General features: G+C 39.8%; 1 protein-coding gene across 1 annotated transcript in view; it reads right to left on the minus strand.

Annotated features, from left to right (window-relative positions):
• Positions 1-533: 533 nt before the first annotated feature.
• Positions 534-20,061, minus strand: part of enpp1 (ectonucleotide pyrophosphatase/phosphodiesterase 1) — a 29,480-nt gene continuing 9,952 nt past the window's right edge. The window contains exons 3-23 of the mRNA XM_083933615.1: positions 19,715-19,775; positions 17,914-18,011; positions 17,752-17,831; positions 16,086-16,205; positions 14,858-14,967; positions 14,695-14,760; positions 14,542-14,614; positions 13,841-13,949; positions 12,522-12,653; positions 12,380-12,411; positions 12,115-12,242; positions 10,768-10,837; positions 9,949-10,036; positions 8,797-8,981; positions 8,159-8,198; positions 7,914-8,074; positions 6,454-6,586; positions 5,615-5,689; positions 4,395-4,527; positions 2,480-2,624; positions 534-2,309 (exon numbers count right to left, since the gene is read on the minus strand). Coding sequence (XP_083789741.1) covers positions 2,157-2,309; positions 2,480-2,624; positions 4,395-4,527; positions 5,615-5,689; positions 6,454-6,586; positions 7,914-8,074; positions 8,159-8,198; positions 8,797-8,981; positions 9,949-10,036; positions 10,768-10,837; positions 12,115-12,242; positions 12,380-12,411; positions 12,522-12,653; positions 13,841-13,949; positions 14,542-14,614; positions 14,695-14,760; positions 14,858-14,967; positions 16,086-16,205; positions 17,752-17,831; positions 17,914-18,011; positions 19,715-19,775 — 2,192 coding nt within the window. The 3' untranslated portion in view covers positions 534-2,156. The remainder of the gene's footprint in view (positions 2,310-2,479; positions 2,625-4,394; positions 4,528-5,614; positions 5,690-6,453; positions 6,587-7,913; positions 8,075-8,158; positions 8,199-8,796; positions 8,982-9,948; positions 10,037-10,767; positions 10,838-12,114; positions 12,243-12,379; positions 12,412-12,521; positions 12,654-13,840; positions 13,950-14,541; positions 14,615-14,694; positions 14,761-14,857; positions 14,968-16,085; positions 16,206-17,751; positions 17,832-17,913; positions 18,012-19,714; positions 19,776-20,061) is intronic.

Below are 20,061 nucleotides of genomic sequence, written 5' to 3' on the forward strand. Positions count from 1 at the left end.
CATACACATCATGCAGCCAGCGTGGCAAATAAAACTTCACAGAACAGGAAACTTCCATTTACACCATGCATTCACAGATTTAGTATACCATTTACAACTTCAATCACTGTGGCTTTTCCCTTTGACGATGACTAAAAGGTGAGCTGCGATAACAAAACTTTTCTCAACACCACCTCTTTCTTGCTACATCTCAACTTCACTTTGACTACAACACCTACCTAGAAAAGAAAGCAAGCTCAGGTCTGTGACATGAGAATTAGGTCACTGCAGAAATAAGCGGTGCAAAGCAGAAAGCTGCAAGATTTTACCTTCAGGTTAGCTGCACTGCCAGAGATGGTCAGCCTGAGGAAGTGGCAGACTTGGAAATGTACAGAGCTTAGTTTCCTTCCTTTCTGAGTTCACACTGTTGCAATCTTGAGATCTGCTTGCTGGTTATACCTTCCTTTTTGTTATGGGTGTGATATTGTAGAAAGTGTTTCTGTGCAGCCCTGATCTCTATGTGTAATAGGGACAAAGAATACAAGTCACAAGGCCAGTGTAGAAGAGTTTTTATATGAAAGTGTGACCACAGTTGTACTTTCTGACAAAAAAACAAAAGCTGTGATATACGATGGGAATGACATCTGTTGAATTTATCTCATATTTCACAAACTACCTGCTAACCTTAGCTTCCAGACAGTCACAGTGAAGAGGGAAGATAAGAAGATAGAAACTGTGTTGTTCCCAGAAAAAAAATCCAGCTATAGACACACACACACACACACACACACACACACACACACACACACACACACACACACACACACACACACACACACACACACACACACACACACACACACACACACACACACACACACACACACACACACACACACACACACACACACACACACACACACACACACACACACGGATGAATTACTGATGAACTGACTGGGACTACCGGGCACATATGACCTCTCGTCCTCTCCTGCGTGAAGTAAATACTGAAGTTTAGCCGCAATTTTACCAACAGCAGTACCTAGCTTTTCTGCTTCACATTCAGACTGTCACCAAAAGCAAAAATGCCCACAAAGAGATGCCAAGTTAGCGGAAAAAAGTAGATGACTACAAAGAGATACAAAATGACCACGAAAATATGTTTAAAAACCACAATGGGATGCAAAATTACTACAAAAGGACAAAAAAATAACTATAAAGAAATAAAATCACTATAAAGAGACAAAAAAGAACTATAAAGAGACAAAAATACTACAAAAACATGCAGTTACTATAAACAGACAAAAAATGACTACAAAGAGATGCAAATGAAACTACTGATAAAAAAAGGCTACAGAGAGATAGTGAGACAACAAAGCGTCACAAAGAACTTCAAAGACATGCAACCAACCACAGAAAATCACAAAAGTAGTAGAGGAAGCCTTGATAAAACTAAACATATTGTTTGTAGTCACGTTGCTGGCCTTTTACATGTCTGTGCCCAGGCCCATGTCTGGAAAATATGTCACATAATTCATCCATGACCATGCATACAGTTAACACACATACGTGCACACACTCAATTATTTAATAAATCTCCAAAATGTAATTGACCAAAACAAAAATTTACAAAACACTAAAGACTAAATTGGTGCCATATGAAGAAAATAATAAACATAAACATACAATGACAACATCTGGTGGGTAAAACTTCTCTTATTCTAAAGCACAACTGAAATTCTGATGCTGGGTGTCTTTCCGGCTGCTGCAGGCAGCTCTCCAGATGTGTGGCAGCAGACACAAGTGTTTCCAGATTGTCATGTGTTTCTTGAAGTGCCCTTGCCAATAAAAGCAACTGTAGTATAAATAGATTCTTCTTTCATCAATAAATGTTTCTTTTCCCTTTTTGTTCCCATTTGAGGAAATGCTTTGGAGCCACTCAGCAGATGAGACGGCATCTTTGGTTCCGAGCTGTAAAGCCTCATTAAAAAAAATGACTGACTTTCTCTATAAAATCATTTTATAAAAACACTAAAAAACAAATATACAGCTATCACTAATTATAGATTTTGGGGGGATTCAGAAGTATTAAAAAACTGTGGACTGAGGCCTGTTGTGCCGACCAATATGGCTTCATTTGGAAAATAAAGCTTCCTTTGATAATGTCTCTGATATTAAGCAGTCTGTAGCAATGTCTTGAGCCGTAGCGTCTCATCCACCGATAACCTGTCGTGGTAGAAGCTGAGTCCGGCCAGCAGCTCGATGTCTCGGACTCTCGCTTTGTGAAGCTGCAGCCATTCCTCCACCCACGTAAGGTCCGCCCCGTTCTGAAGGGAAAATAAGAAAAGAAGGGAGACATTAAAAAGAGAAAAGAGGAACAAAGAAAATGTAATAAATGTTTGATCATTTTTTCCACTGTAGGAGCTGTCGGTAGGTTTCCACAGAGGTAGGCTGATGAGTAGAAACGAGTAGGAGAGGAGTCAGCGGTGTTACTCACAGCACAGCTCTCAGTGTGGTCAGGTCTGTGGGGCAGGATGAAGGACTTGGCCTGCAGGGGACCCTTGCAGTTCACAGGGCTGAAGGTCGTGTTCCCACAGCTGGTCAGGATCACGTAGAAATGTGTCGGGATGGGAGCCTCATTCCTAGAGAAATATGAGCTCAAACGGTTTTTCACGGTTCAAAACTCCAGGGACCAGATGCATAAAACTCTGTGTAGATCATGGCTAAAACTGTAAAACTTGCATTCTTTTTGTCATTTATTTTTGCTTTGAAGTTGGGCATTTTAACATGGAAGCCTATGGGGATTGACTTGCTTTTGTAGCCAGCCTCAAGTGGTCATTGAAGGAACTGCAGCTTTTGACTTAATTTGTCTGATAGTCAACTATCTTCAGCTAATCTGTTTCAGCTTTGATTTGATTCACAAGGAGCAGAAAAAAAACTCTGATTCAAATGTTTCTAAATCCTGATTGGTGCTAAACTGACTCCGCCAGATGGATGGATTTGCATTTGCCAGATGGATTGATTTGCATTTGCCAGATGGATTGATTTGCAATTGCCAGATGGATTGATTTGCATTTGCAAATCAATCCATCCCTCTTTTTGGGAAGAGGCGAAAATACTGGTTGCTGATTGGATAAACCATTTGTCTATCACCAACGTACGGGCCAAATCAGCCAATCAGATCAACGAAGCATATGAAGCAAAGCTCAGAAAGAAAAGTCGATAAAGGATATTTGCCGTTTGTGTAATGTGAATTAAATTTCAGGTGCCTGATCCATATTCCATCAGAAGGATCCAAGAAGAAAAAGCGTTAGTAAGCAGCTTGCTCGATAGCTGCGCTCATCTCATCCACGGGAGCCGCCGGGTTGTTTACACTGACCAGTCGCTTCTCGTTTCATCAAACTTAAATCTGCCTCAAAACCAACGCTGATTGGTTCGGTCACCTGGTCAAACTTCTCCAAATTTTCTCTGCTGCAATTTACCAGACTGATCTGCGAGTAAATTACAATGGAGCTTTGCAAGATCAGGATGGTCCCACAAGGCTAGATTGGTGCAGAGATGATAAAAAAAACAGAAATCTCTTACAACCCAAACTTTTCCAGCGTTGGCAGAAAATTGTGTGTTTATGTAGGAGCTCATTGCTCACAATAAGAAGATGATTGAGAACTTTAAGGAATTACAGGCCTTACATTCTCTATATCTTTTGATATGCGATTTTAAAAACAACCAAAAAATATTTACGTTTAAATGTTTGTGAATTATGTTCATATTACACCACATTTCCTAGTATAAAATATACTTTTCATTAATCAAGTAGTTAATTAGAACAGAAGTATACAAAAATAGGCTTTGAAATGACCTATATCAAAATATAAAATTTTGGCCATATCGTCCATCCCTACTTTGCACACTGCGATTCAAAGCGAATATTTTGACAATAATATGTTAATTTATATGTTAACAGATGTTTTTATGCTACGTTTCATCTCTAGAATATTGAAAGAATGCATTTTAAATCTTTTGCATTGGTTTTTGTAATGAGGTTTTTTTTGTTTTTATAGGCAAAGAATTCAAAGGAAGTGTCATTATTAACAACAATCTTTTTATGAAGACAGGAGACATTGCTCTCTAAATGTAGATTTTAGAGATCTTTAAATGTAGATTTTAGAAATCTACATTTAGAAAATAAATTGGAACATATGTTGAAATTAATCTGCAACTATTTTAATAACAGCTTCAGTTATTTTTCTAGCGAAAATGCCAAATGTTCATGGTTTCAGGCTTCTCAGATATGACCATTTGAAGCTTTACTTTGACTCTGACTCAGTTACTTAATAAAAATAATAGGTTTATAAATGGATGAATGGATGAAGCCCTAATCAATTAACTTGGGACATGTGCCATTAACTTACCCTGAGATCTCTTTGAGTGCATCTACGTTTCCGTCATAATCTTCATCAAATATCGGCCCACTCATGACGTTTACTCCGTTCAGCTGTTGTGAATATTTGGGAAGCAGGACTTCATGGACATGGGTCCAAACATCTGTGGTTAGGGAAAATACACACAAAACATCTTTAGTTCTCCAACAATCTGCCTACAGGTTCACAAATGAACAAGTCATATCTTGAGGTTCAAACAGTGTAGACACAGTAATGTGCCACCAGGGGGCAGCATCTGTGAGCTGATAAAGAGGCTCCAACATACACAAACAACAATCCTCAGACCGGGGTTTTCCTGCCAATGGGACCTCATACTAGTGAGAGAGTGTTTCCATTTATAGCGTGGGTGGCCCCAGTGGAACCTGAGCCGTGTTGTCTGAAACACTCAACTTTTCAATACATTAATCGCCCAACAGTTCCAACAAAAGCATGACTCATCTGTGTTGCTGAACCCACGACAGCATTAAATCATCAAATCATCCACATGCTATTATACATGACATGTGGTTTTGTAATGCTGAGTAGTGCTGTGAGTGCAGGTCCAGACCTACTCCTCAACAGAACTAGGAAACACATCTGTATGAGCAAAAGAAGAAAAATTAAGCGAGTGACAGACACTCATCCCACTGCATTTCATATGACATAGATCATTTAAAACAAAGCAGGATTTTATGTCCCATGTCCTGTTTTATTTTAGAGCCCCGTCTGTCTTATTGTGAAGACAACTGGTGTCTACAGCAGGATTAACTCTGGAAAAGTTCCTCTAACTAAACCTTTAATTGTGCTTTACAGAAATCCTAACTACATGAAAGTACAGTAGTCCCATATAATCACAGCGGTTAGATCTTTGGACTCCTGTTATGTGTATTTAAGAACCAAAAGTATAGCCTGTTTTTCTATAACAAAAAGTATAATATTGAGCAATAAAAAAACAGCTCACAGACAAGCCATAATACCTGCTCTTGGAAAACACGAGCGTTTAACACACACAACACGACAGAGCATGACCCAATGTCTAGTTGTGATCCAGAGTATTCCTTTACTTCATGTTAATTAAATTATTCAGCTCTCATTTATCTCAAAAGCTCTCTGTTGACAACTGGAATTCAATATTTAACTCATGCATCACCTCAATCCCCATTTCAGCTATAAAAAAATGGAACCAATGCATTTTTGAGAGTCTGACTCGCCTTTAAATGCAGGGAACATCGGTGCCATGTTGCTCGTGATTAGAGAGTCTGTGTCGGGTCCGTTGGCACTCAGATCTGTAGAGAGAAAATCAAAGAAACTGCATGTTGTAAAAGTTTGACGAGTACTGCGGAATGAAGGAATACCTGAACTTCACATGTATTTGGAGCTAAATAAAAAGATCTTGAGTCATTTATGGCTGCCTGCAACTTACCTCAGTTACCATTGATTAATCTACCTGTATTTCTTTCAGTTAATCAGTTTCATTTAGAAAATAGAGAAAAATGTCCGACGTTATGTCACAGAATGTTTGTTCTCTTTTCAAACCCCCCATGTATTTAATTTACAATGATATTAAACTAAAACAATCTGCAAATCCTCACGAGGGAACCTGGAACAAATAAATATTGGTTTTTCTTGCATTACATTTTATGATTAATCAATTGTCAAAATAGTAAAATTGTCTGGCGATCCACTAATCGGTTAATCCAATTATTGTCGCAGCTCTTAAGGCCATTAAACTGCACAGATCACAGTTTGGGATCACTTTCTGCCAGAGCCATAATGACAATAACATTTTCTCACAGCTGTTAAGGAGCTTTTTCTCCAGTCTTTCAGTCCGTCACTTCCTTTTGTGGAGCTACCTACAACCTGAATTTAATTAAAAATACAGTGAATCTAGCGTCTCCATAGGGGGGACACTCTGTACTGCTGCGAACCAAAAGAATCGGTGCATTTTTACATGAGAATGTGGCTCTAAAAGACATCAACTTGAATTCAACACCCGGCTGGGGACAGCGTGGTCTGAGCCCCTCCACTACATACACTAACACACACTCACTGGGGGGATGCAACAGGCCGTAGGACAGAGCGGGGTCGTTTCTGTAGCGCAGACACAGCTGGCTGGCGGCCGGTGGGATGCGTACGTCAGCACGAACACACTCCAACTCTGGGCTCAGGGGTTGGACTGTGGTCTGAAAGAGAGGATCAGTCAGTGGTGGACAGTGTGGAGTGAGACTCTGAACGTTGCGTAAGATCCCTTGGCTTGGTTTTGGTTTGCCTGTGTATATGGGTCAGCGAGGGCATTGCACTGTTTCTGTTTGCAGGGGTCTCCCAAAATAATAACCTCACTCCCATCCCATGTCATAGAAGACAATGACCGATAATTTGAATAGAATGCTGCTTTTTTAAGACTCATAATTACAGGTATTTGGACAAATTTGACCTGATGATGATGTTAGATTAAAAGTCATTGTATCCCAAAAGGTATTAGAATTTATCCTGAGGGGTTTATAACAGATTTCATGGCAATCAATTCAATAGTTGTTGAAACATTTAACTTAAAACCACAGATGTAAACCTCATGGCAGCGCTAGAAGGGAGGTTCACCGCAGTCATTAGGATTTCCATTCAATCGCTGTTGAGACATTTTCCTCTGGACCAAAGTGGTGGACCGATATCAGTCTAACTTTCATAGAGCCACGGCGCCAGCATGGCTAAAGATGTACATTTTGTTTACAGGCAAGCATACAATTCTAAATTGATGGGGAAAACAGCAATATCACGTAATAAATTAATATTTACATGTGTTTTTGTGTTTAATGGAGATTTGAATGACCTAATTCTCCATAAATATACAACTAATTTATATACATCAGCTATTCACAGGAACCTTATGCAAAATTATTACAGACAGGTATTATTCCTTAATACAGACAGAAAAATAAAGCATTAAAAGCAGTGCATATTTTCATGCATGTACAACAATAGAAGTGAAGCATGCTTTTTATTGACTAATTGATTTTCTAGTGGGAAAAATAGGTAGAAGCAAGTTTTGGAGAAGCTGTGAAATTTAAATTTTTCTGTGGGTAGAGCATAATACTCTACGTTATGACACATAAAAAACCAAAACAATCCAAACTGCGATTCTTTTGAGCCAAAATGAACCATGAGGATACAGTACAATCACAGTTAGCTCGCACCGTATTTGGATAAATGAATGAAAACAAATCCTCACTAACTCCATCATTCAGACAGAACACTACAACAGTAAAACTCTCCTGGGAATGTATCAATCTGCCTGAAGTCATGATTTATGCTAAAGCTCAACCGCATAATGAGAAGACAAGAAGTGTTTAAACCAACATGAGCACAGAAGATGAGTAACAGCTGCTTACAGATATGTTTCAGATACCAAACAACCTCCTTTCATACCCTAACCACAGAAGAAATACAGCAGGAACCACTCAACTGTACAGGCTATGTTTAGAGATGAAAGACTGTTCCAAACAGCAGACTCACCAGAGGCTGGATGGTATACGACACCCACAGGGGCATGAGGCGGTCTTTGCTGTATCCGTTGAGGTAGTTGGATTGGTGGAGAAGACAAAAGGTGGCATCTGGTTGGACGACTCGAGGTGTGCCAAAGGGATGGTGGAGGCGACGTAAGCTGGCTTTATCGCCTTAAAAGGGAAAACGTACAAATGTCTCACAAAGTTTTCTCCAAAAAACATTATAAATGCAAACAAAAATAAAACAATACTCACTAGAATTAGTTGCCATGACAACTGTGTTCATCTCGGTCTCCTAAAAATAAATCCAAGTTAGTGTGCTTGTGTTAAATGCATTAAATGCTTTCACCATTCAGTATATGAAGACTGTGATGTTTCAAAGTATTTCCACTGGTGTCAAGTAGATTCTTCCACACTAAAGAAAAGATTTGCTCAATAATGGCGCTTAGAAATAAAAAATGAACCGAGATTCAAGAATTTAGGTTTCAATATTAATGGTATTAATATTATTAATTTCAATATATTGACCCAGGGAAACACACATTGACAACGCGGACATAATAATGAATGAATGTGGGAACCAAATTTAGTGGCAGTACAGTCAAAAATTAAGACATTTTATTCAAAACCACAAATGCCAAACTCAAGGTAGGGCTTGGGAAAAATCTACTGGTTGATGTGAAGATACTTTACATAAGTTAAAACTTTGACTTGCTGGTGAAGGTAAAGGCAACATCATGAGGATCACCAAAGTCAGGGGCATTTAGCCTCCTGGAACATGAATGTCTAAATTTCATGGTAGTCCATCCAATAGATGTTGAGATATATCTGTCCGGACCAAAGTGGTGGACTAACCAACTCTGCCATGACCTCAATAACTTGTCAGCACGTACCGTTGCCTTGGTTTGGGATGTACAGTTGCATTGTAGATCGTCAGTAGGGACGGAGTCATTGGCCTCACAGGGGGCTTCATGGGAGAGCTGCGCTGGATGAACTGGCAAGTGCACGGGATGCTTCAGAAGGTGGTTCAGACTGCCGTGAGTCCCGTTGTTTGGAGCGGGGCGAATACCGAGGAGGTCTGGAGGAAGAAGAGAGAAAACACTGCACGTTAACACAACATATCATCACATTTGACATTTGAAAATTCTAAATGTAAGTTAAAATAACATCTTATTCCAGGGGGTGATCACACAGCTGAGAAACAAGGATCCAGTGACACCTCTGCAACGTGTCATGAGTAAGGGATGACACTGCAGGTTTCCAATTTCTGTATTACACAAAAGAAGACAGTTCATTTAGGGCGCTACCAGCCAGGAACAAATGTCCACTGAATTTAAATGCCAATTTTGCTTTTAATTTATCCTAAGTAACAGTCTAAAATCGAACCTGAACAACTTACTTGGGCATGAAAGGTGATTAATGAACTAGTTACTAGTTCATTAGTAAGTCTGTTGTAAACATCTGTTAACTGATGGGGAGCTTCTTTACTTGGTACTACTTTGACCAACTGTACTTACTGTAGTTGTGAGCTGAAGTAGTATTTCAAGGTCAGACATGTATTTTGTATTTTCTTTTTACACACCTGGGTTTAACTGGTGGTCTTCATCTGATTGTGTTCTATTTTTGGAGACACCAAACAAATTGAGATTCACTGCAGGAGAAGTGCACCTGTTTCCTCTTTTGAACCGTTTAACTCAAGTGGCAAACCCCGGGGTTTAAAGACAGAGCCAATGTGGAACTGTAGTTCCACGAATGGCCACTTGAGGCTCCCTCCAAAAGCGAGCCAATCCCCATAGACCCCCATGTAAAAACTCCCAACTTTACAGCTGAAATAAACATGTTTACAGCCTGGTAAAAAAATCTTGCGAGCAGTCCCTCTTGAAGCCCAGTACCGGAGAGCGGCTCCTTCTCATCTAACTTTCTGCAAGAAAGTGAATAAGCTCATGTCCCAAAATGTTAAACTATCCCTTTAAATCCTTAAAGAAAAGAGTTTACAAGAAGAAGCTACAGCTGCAGGGCAGGAGGATAAAGTACAGTTCACTTACCACACATTAGGTTATAGATTTCAATATTTTCAAAAGGGGGCACAACAGTGTTTTCTTTAAATTCCGGACCGTAGCCAATGAAGATCGCCTGGAAAAAGTAGATACGCATTCTTATACTGACATTCATGTATTTATTTGGAGACACTTCTAAATACAAATGAGAGAGTACGGTGAACTATCCAAACAAAACTGCTCCTGCCATGGAAAGCTTAATTTAAACTCTCTCTGCAAATAACAAAATGTCAGGCGCGTGTAAATATTTGAAATGAACTAAAGCTGTAAAATGACCTGACATTACCTTATATATCAGGGATTTTAATTCTAGGCAAGACGTTGGTTGCAAGGGTTTTTGAGATATTTGAAGGCGAGTAAACTCTGTTTCAAGCACACTTCTCTCTGCTGTGTGGAGACACTTTTGTTAAGACAAGACAGCAACCGTGTAAGCTAATTATACCAGGTCAAATTCCTGTGTAAACCATGTCCAGAAACATACACTGACGTGTTGTCAGTGTAATGACTAACATAAAAGTGGCAGAGACAAAATAACTCAGTCCAATAACTCAGATACAAAACAGATTTTGTATCCTGTCGCATCCTTCTCGACAAAAATATCCTCATAATCTTAAATGTGCTGTATCTGTTTTCTGGAGGCCAGTTTAAGCTCTGTTTTCTGTCACAACATCCTTAAAGCTAAAGACGAAAACAAGCTTTCAGTAGTTTCCCTGTGTCAATGCGTCATCACACTTCCTGTTTAAAAAACAGGATCTCATGATAAACATTTATCGAGGCTTGCGAGCACATACATTACATTTCTCTGACCTGCATGTTGGTGAAGAGGTTATCTGAGCCGTGGAATCCACCGGTGCAGTACTTGAGTTCCTGGCGGTTGCTGTTAAGAGAGAACAAAACCGTAAAAATAAAATTAAAATAAACACAAAGACGGAGAGAAATGAAGATTGTGGAAGTCACCAAAACACCACTGACATTTTCGTGTTATTTTCCAATCTCAATGTCAGGGTCAGGCGAGTTTAGATCTATATAACCTAAAGAGAAAATCCATTAAAGTGGTCTGATTGGATTCTTCAGCCTGAAACCATTTTCCATGATTACATGGTTGTTATCCATCAAAGGAGTTGTACAACTGCTCTCCAACATCCCATGCCTCATTCATTATAGATGATTTCTAACACTAATTACTGTAAATGCTTCAACTTCTGTGTGGCCAAAGAAACATTTTTTTTTTATCACCAGACATTCACGTTCGTTTCCATGACACCTACTGTACTATAATTCACATACAGTAAGACCGGCCAACAGCTCTGGTATCTTCCACTGCGTTTGCAGATGTTCATAGCTGTTTCTTTTAAAACTTGTACCATAATGTTTTTTTTCTTTTTCTCTGTGGATCAACCAGTCAGCCTGCAGTAAGCCTGCTTGAGGCAAATCTATCAGGTCAAGAATACATTTCTAAGCTAGAAAAACTTCAAAGGCGTTTGACCAAAATGAGTGCTAATAAATCATTGGATTTAATGTTGGGTTAAAATAAGGCTTAATAAGGTTTACTCTCCAACAGTGCCTCTTTAAAGCTGCAGTTGTCAAGTCTGGCAGATTCAACTTGATTCAGTCAAATTTCCAATATTTACAACTCTCACTCCCCTCCCCCACTACCACCAAGCTCCTCAGCTTCCTCCCATCGAGTGCTCGTCAGTGCGCACCAGATTACTGTGTATGCACCTGTGTCTTCTCTCATCAATAAACAGCATGGGGTACACGCTACACAGAGGTAGCCTGGCTAACTTACTCATGAGTGGCAACTGCTAACGTCATTTAGCGTATGCCTAGCTTAAGGCGTGTGCTTGTGATATTGTAACATGCGCGAGGGGGAGATCTGTGGCGTGTGCACGAAATGTGAACTAAGCTGAGAAGACAGGATGATACAGGTGGAAGTTTGCAAAACAAAGCATGGGCTCTAGGTGAACGTAGAGGCGTGTTTCTTTTTTAAACCGGATGATTTATGCTTTTCTATCGGGCATAGAGACAGCTTCAGTGTTGCGGACTGTGACTTTAAATAAGATGTTTAAATTCAGCTTCTTTCTTGCATTCTTAACGCATTAAATGAACTAACACAGTAAAAACGTAAAGACAGTGGCCTTATCGTTGACTTACAGTGCAGCCTGCCACCCCTCCTTCATATAGAGGTGTCCTCTCTCTATGCGTTTGTTGTTGGCAAAGTGCAACCTTTTGGGGAGGTTTTCTTTGAGGTAGGGCCTCATTGGCTGGTCAGAGGTCCTGCACTTCAGAACAGACACAGCAGAGGAGAATCAACACACAGCAGAGGGAGAATGGGATTGTTTGACGCGAAGTCAAGCAAGCAGATAATTTTTCATTCTTCTTATCAATACAAAGGTCACATTTGGAATACTTCGCATACCGACAGGTTCTTCATCAGGCCCTCGTAGTCGACTGAGGAAAGAAACAAAGTACAAAGTCAATGACACTGGTAACATCCAAACTTACACTGAGCAACAAAGCTGAGAAGTAGGGGATGTTTGGTGTTATCGGAAGAAACTCACAGGAAAAAAAATCCTCTGGGAGGCGAGTAGGTCTGATGCGAGCAGCCGGGCCTTGGATGACAGCATAGCCATCATTTTTGCTCACATAGGTTGATACAAATGATGCCTTTTCACATGAAGCCTCCTCCATGCCTGTAGAAAAAGAGAAAACATTTGTTTCAAGTTTGATAGGGATAGTATTGTGTAATTTTAGTTGGATTCACCAAAAGTCACACAGAAACACAAACAGATTGAGATGGCTCTTTTGTTCTGAGGTAGAATTACTCTTTGTCTTGTGGCTGTAAAGAAGCATGGAAATGCTTCAGAAAATGACTAGTTCAAGGGTGTCAAACTGATCCAGTAAAGGGCCGTGTGGCTGCAGGTTTTCATTCAAACCAATCAAAAACACACCTGGTCCTACAAATCAACTGTGTGAAGACAGTTCAGGTGATTGAGTAAGTCGAGTCAGGTGTGTTCTTGCTTGGTTGGAATGAAATCCTGCAGCCACACGGCCCTTTACTGGATCAGTTTGACACCCCTGGACTAGGTGATGGAGTATGGTCTTCACTATGAGCACCTCCTGCAACCCCACATCAAAATATCCCATCTGTCCCTTTAACCGTTCTTCCCCTGTAGAAGCACTTACTTTGTCGTTTCCACGGTTTCACAGCCCCTTTAAATGTACAGCACATTAATAGATTTATATTTACAGAGTAATATTTGTTGACATCTTTTGGGCGTGATGTGAACAACGAAGAATCCCTTAAAAATTGTATATCTTCTCTTGGAAATAATGTCTTTGATGAAGATAGTTGGGCATCGCCCTGAGCCACATTGACACTTGTGTATTGATCTTTAAAATAAATACAAGACTAAACATATGGTCTCCAGATGTCCAGAGGAATATCTAATGACAAATTCTCCTTCTAACGTAACACTGAGAACCAGTTCCCAGTTTACTCCCATATAACAGACCCATTTATCCTCAGATTTCTCCCTGGCACTGTCCTGTAGTTCTCTCCTGTAACAGCTGCAGTGACTCAACCCAGTCAAACATTTGAAGATGACACTAAGCCTCTAAAGTCCCCCTCATTGGCACACGGGCTGTAAAATGTCTTACTTTTGTGAAACCACAGAGATTTAGGAGGGATGCAAGTTTGTTTTGTATTGCACAGCTCTAAATTAAAGACAAAGGGGCAGAGAATGTCACTTCATCTGAAAAGTGTCAATTTCTTTTTCATTGCACTCGAAAGCTCGAATTCACTTCTGAATTATTGATTGTTTTGTCACCTTTGTATCAAGTGTATCACAACTGTGTGCGGACTGTGTAGTTATCTCACCGTGGTCTGATATGATTATAATATTGACACAGTTGTGCAGCTCTCTCTGCGTCAGACCATCCATCAGCATGCCCATAATCCTGTCCACATTTTTCAAGGCCTGAAGAACCTGAAGGCCCAACAGAGTTAACGTGTTACTGCAGCAGGAGAGGCGAGCATGTAAACGCCTCAAGAAACAACTTGCTTCAGCAAACAAATGATTAGCAAATATAATGATTAACATTGCAGTGTCAGCATGGTTCATAACTGACTTTATTAAAAATGGGTCACTTGGTTCGGAAGTGAGGCAAGATGCTGCAGTAGGAGTTAAAAAAAATTACAAAAACAAAACTGGCTCCTCCCAAGAACAGTGACAGGATTAAATGTTAGATAATAACCGTTAATGTTAAAAATCATCATTCAATATGAATTCTATTCATCGCATGTTACCAGACATATCACATTTCATTGTTTTGATTTATATATACAGTTACTTTTTGATATGTTTCTATCTGTACAAAGTAGTGTGCGTTTTTCTGTAGCGATATGCCCTAAACATGCATTAATGACTGCTCAGTAGTGTTTCTTTACTGTCTGTAAAGTATTGTTTGACTTTGAGAATGGATGAAATAGTTTTATTTTGCTAGAAGGTTTGAAGATTCTGGTTTACAGAAAAGAAAAGGGAGGAAGTTTACAGGTTTAATGTTTAGCGACGGACTCACCTGGCTGCTCGCTGGCCCATAACGATGTCCTGAGGAGTCAGGTTCATCCAGGTATAAAGTGTAGAAGTCGGGTCTAAAATCACAAACACTTCAGTGTAATGTTCAGTGTTTTCAAACATGACAATGATGATGATAATGAAGAACATGTGATACCTTTCTCCCTGAGGTAAACTGAGCCATTCAAACAGCGTCGACACTCTCTGCTCAAATGTAATGCTCCTGGGCACAAAAAAGGCTCAGTGTTACAGTATTTATGAACACAGTAATGTCCTTCTTGTGAATTTAAAAGTAAGTAACGTAATGGCATCACTCTTACTTGTCATACATCTTGTAGAAGTCTGGGAAGGTGCCATTGATTCTTACATCTGAGCCAGGCCAGAAGAAGGTTCCTGCTTTTAGTTTCTGACGCATGGCAGTGATCCAGACCTGAGAGGAGAGGAAAAAGCAAAGGAAAGAAAAGGAGAGGAAAGAAAAGGATGGGAGAGGGGAGGAAAGGAGATGGTAAAGAGGAGAGAAAATGGGTGGATATGAAAGGATGGGCAAGGAGAGGAGGAAAAAGAAGGAAACAAAAGGATGAGAGAGGAGAGAAAAGAACAGAGGAAACGAGAAGATACAAAAAGATGGAAGAGGAGAGAAAAGACGAGAGGAAAGGGGAGGATACAAAAGCATGGGCGAGGAGAGAAGAGGGGAGGAAACAGGAGGATATAAACAAGAGAAAGAAAGTGTCCTTCATGATTAATTCATGCGGACGAGCTGTAGTGGACTCATTCATTCAACTCAGTTCATCACAGCCGCAGTGTTTAGTCCATTAGGATAAAAGTGTAATCCCTCACAGCCCAGAAGACCGATGGAAATATAAACGCATATGTCAAATCGATACCTATTAGACTGATCTGCAGGTATAAGTGTTTTCTTTACGCAGCAGGCTTGTAATCCTGCTTTGGTGCACTTAGTTTTATTGGGTCATTATGAAAAAATTCATTCCAGGAGTCTCAGTTAATTTACGTCTCCTTTCCTCCTGGAAAGTCATCTGGCTGCTGCACTGTGCATTTTCAAGAGGAGCTGCCTGTCACACAGATGAGGAATGAGATTTAAGAGGTCTCCCATTTGAAAGGGGACCACAAAGCGTCTAAACAAGCACAACTCGTGGCCCTCACAAGCTGTCATTTAGCACGAGCAGAATCCATAATTATATCAAGAAGCTTATTACGGGGAGAGTTGATTCTCAGCTATGAAACGCTGTCATAAAAAAAATGCTGTTCACTGGCAGCAAATTACACTTGAGCACTGTGCTTCATATTTCTCACAAAAGACAAGTGCTTTCTCTGGATTCGTGTCAGGTTTTCCACAAAATCAGGGTGTGGTTACTCTCACGAGTAACAGAACAATACTGTCCGGCTCTCTGCTGTGAAGGAAATGTTAAGAAAGCATTGCTCAGAACTGCCTTGCTGTGGCCTTACTCAATGAAAACAAATTCTCCTAACATAGTGTTTATTAGGACACACCTTTAGCACACAATATCATGAGCTCACAGATTCACTTACTGGCTCTCCTTGGTACCATTTTGGGTTGAATTTCTCGCTAGTTTTCAAGCTGAAGAAAGCGTCTTGGGTCACATCGTACATCTTGTTGTCCACAATCCCGTGAGACTCGGGATAAAGGCCCTGCAGAATAAAACACACAGGCGAGGTGAGCTGTTTTGATTGTGAGGCTGAAGGGATTTAAAGTGATTACCTCCTCTCTCCGGTCTTTCTAATCTAAATATTACTGGCAACCATGGCAGTTTATTTTAACTGCAGGGTCTGTTTTCAAGCAGGAGAGGTGAAAGCTGCTCTGTTCTGCTGCTGCTGCTCCTCTCCACAAGCATATGTAAGCATTTAAGCCTCCACAGTAACCTCCATATTACTGTGAAGAGATACTGACTCTACAATCGCAGGGAAAAGCCCCAAATTTCACTGAAGTTCACTGTTGAACTGTGGCACAGGAGTGGTGGGAAGTAGGTAAGCACATTACACAGCTGTAAGTGCTATTCAGGTTACAATTTTACATTAAAAAAAAACAATGAGCTGATGAAATGCAATATATTGTTAAGGGTTTAACCACTGGTGTCTATTTTTTACAGAAAAACACAGTTTACTGGGGGGCTCTCATTATGTTTCAGATACCTACTATGTGAGATGTTGCTCCTTAACTTCTCAAATGCTTTTGTTGTGATGATGTCAAACTTAAAAGCAAAGATTTAGAGTGGCAAAGTCCCGCCTTTGTAATTCCGGTACATGGGACCTCAATATGAATTTTATATGAAATTATTCTCTGGTCACAGCTTCTTTCCAAGGGGAGGATAATAGCATCGAAAGGGGTGAAAACCATTAAAAGTTGGGGCATGTGGAGAGAAAGGGTGATGACGTAATTTAAATCCACAAACAACATATTTCTAATTTGGGGATATATAACGACTGGGAAAAGAAAATAATTAAATTATCTGCATTGAGAGACCCATTATTTTTTTATGATCTCAGAGGTCCTATTGGGGACTAGCGGAAGGGGCGGGCCACTCTATTAGAATATTTTTTAAAAAGTATACAAATTTGCTTCACAGTGTTGTTTTTTTTCTTCTTCTTTTCTGCCCCTTTAATTATCTTATGACCTCTCAGATATATTTTGTGACCCTCCGAAGTGGGCCTGACCCCTAGGTTAAGAACCACTGCACACATTTCCAGTGTCTATCAGTATTTAGCAGTTCCACCAAAGAGACATTTCCTCAGTAAACCTGGTGTTATTTTTAAGGTATCCACAATTTACAAAAATGTTTTCTTTGCAAACATCTGTAAAGCTCTTTGAGAAGGCATACTGTGACTCTAAGCTCAGCTAAAATGTAATTGAATTTGCTGTGGCTGTAAGCCTTTGGAAGAAGACTAAACTATACGCTGCTTCTTCTCTCCATCTCTGAAATGCTTGATAACTCTGTCTTCCTTTGTTGACAGCTGTGGGGAAAAAATACGAGAATAACATGTTTTCCTGCAAAATTTCCCACCATTGGATCAGACTTTCACCATCTGAGGGGACATGCAAATACATCTGCACAGCCAACAGGAACGCCAAAGTCTCCCATCATGCGCTACATTTTCTAAATCCTACAAACAAAGCCACGATCTGATCCCAAACTGTCCAATAAATGAACCCCTGACTATTTGGCCTGACCAGACTTACAGTCACAATGCTGTAGTGGTTGGGGAAGGTCTTTGTGGGATAAACCGGCCTCATGTACGTCGCTGTTGTTCCGTTGTTTCCTGCAACACAGTAATGTTCAGTCGCACCGGGAAGCTCAGTAAACCATGACGAGCTGTGCAGTCAACAATGTCGGTGACTTACGTAACTTGTTGATGACAGGAAGGTGGCTGCTGTGATCTTTCAGATACTCTGCCCTGAAACCGTCCAAGGACACCAGGATGAGAGGGGGCCTGGAGAAACTGGGTGGGAAGACAGATAGGAAGAGCGATGCTTTAAGTGGACACTGAGGTGGGTTTGTGAATGGGAAATGGAATAATTACTCAGCAGGACACATGGATATCTTTGGCAGCAGTAGTGTTGTACAGTAGGTCTGTGTAGACCGGGCACAAAGCAGCTCTTTGACTGAGCAGGCAATAGGAGAAAAAGAATGAAATCACAGACCACACAAACACACAGAGGAGAAGAACAGGGAACAAATGTGACTCTAAAGAAGATACATCAAAGACTAAGAGACTTCTGTCAGTCTTTCTTTGTTCCCAAAGAGAGGCATGGTCCCCCTCCCTATTTCATTGGGAGCAACACATTTGTTTTTTATTATCTGCTGATTAAAAATGTATTGCTTCTACTTGTGATCCGTTATAAAGCTAACTAGAGACAAGCTCGTCCTACTGCAACTGTAGTTTAAAAAATGTCTCAAAATAGATTTTTTTTAAAAATCCCCAGATGTTTAGGACCACTGGGGGCCAACTACGCTGGGGGAAACCCTGCTTTGTAACTATTGTCCGGATGTATCGAAAAGTGTCAAGTATCGCAGGTTGTCTTTAAAATTGTATTGCCTCATTGTTGTCATTTTTATTCTTGCAAAATTTTTATTTATTGTTGTTTATCTTTGTTTCAACTTTATTTTCATTTTGTTTGGTTTTTAATTTTGATGTGTGTGAAGCATTTGGTTGTTTGTATGAAATATCCTTTATGAATAAAGTTGAGTTCAATTAGTTCATGAACTGATGTTAAAATGGGGAAAAAAGAGGAATTATTAATAGCATTTATGAATGTATACAGTAACAAAAGAAAAAAAACATGGGTCAAATAAAATGTGTATTCTATTAAAAAGACTGAAAAACATCAATAAATACATCATTTGAAAGTTGATTAGTTAATGAATAAGTAAATAAATAATTTTCAAAATCAATTTGACAATTTTAAAATTTACCATTCATGTGACACTTTATTTCAAAAATATACCAAGCAAAAAAATGTTTGCAATCAGCACATTCCAAAAAAGCTTCCTCTTTGCGTGTAAAGCCTGAGTCACACATTCAAAGTAAGTGTGATTTACAAACAGAAACAATACAAACAAGTGAGAGAATGAGTGACTTTAATATCAAAAATACAGACCACTTTAATTTGTTTTAAGATATTTTCAAACCAAAAATAGCTTCATTTGGAGCCACAGGTTTTTCCATAGTCTAACGAGTCTGTCTGGGGTGACTCCCTTACCAAAGCAGAAACACACACACGTGACCACATGCACCCACACACTCACACTCACACATGCCTGATTACTCAGAGCCATTAGCCTGGTTTCCATAGTGACAGTTACTTTTTTCCACAAAACCAGAAAAACACAAGAATCATGTGTTTGGGATATTTACACTTTGACAGCAAAGCTTTTTTTAAATTTTTCTCTGTGGTCACCGTTTAATTTCCATGAAGATCTGCCTGCTGGGAACAATGGGCTCAACTGTGCAGAACTGTGGGGGTTACAGTACTGCTGAAAAGCTTCATTCTCAGGACCAAAACATGCTGAAAGTTATTGTGAAGAAGAGGAAAGAAGAGCTGCTGTAATCCAAACTAGACCAGCTGAGATTTGAGGTTTTGCTCTCTATTAAAACCACATCAGTTCTCACATTAAAACAGCAGGACAAGAGCATTGTCTTACCCAGGTGGACACTGGGACTCGTGACTGTCCTCATCTGCCACCTGCATCCACAGCTCACCTGCTGCTGGACAAGAGGAGTGTTGTCAGTAAAAAAAGATACAATTCCAGTTACATACTATATATTATGTATACACAATACTGATGCCAAGAAAGACCAGAGTTAGTTCAGAGAAACCTGAAAAAGCTTCCAGAACAAGTAGCATTACACATACAAAGGAATAAATTGTCTTAATGTACGACTTTATTTTCCTGTTGATGCTTATCAGTCTTGCCTATTCGTCAAGGTGGTTGTCAACTTTCACATACAAGTTAACTGAGCTGAAAAATGAAAAGTTTTAACACACAAT

The sequence above is a fragment of the Echiichthys vipera genome (genome assembly GCF_963691815.1).
Source record: "Echiichthys vipera genome assembly, chromosome: 19".
Taxonomy (NCBI): Eukaryota; Metazoa; Chordata; class Actinopteri; order Perciformes; family Trachinidae; genus Echiichthys; species Echiichthys vipera.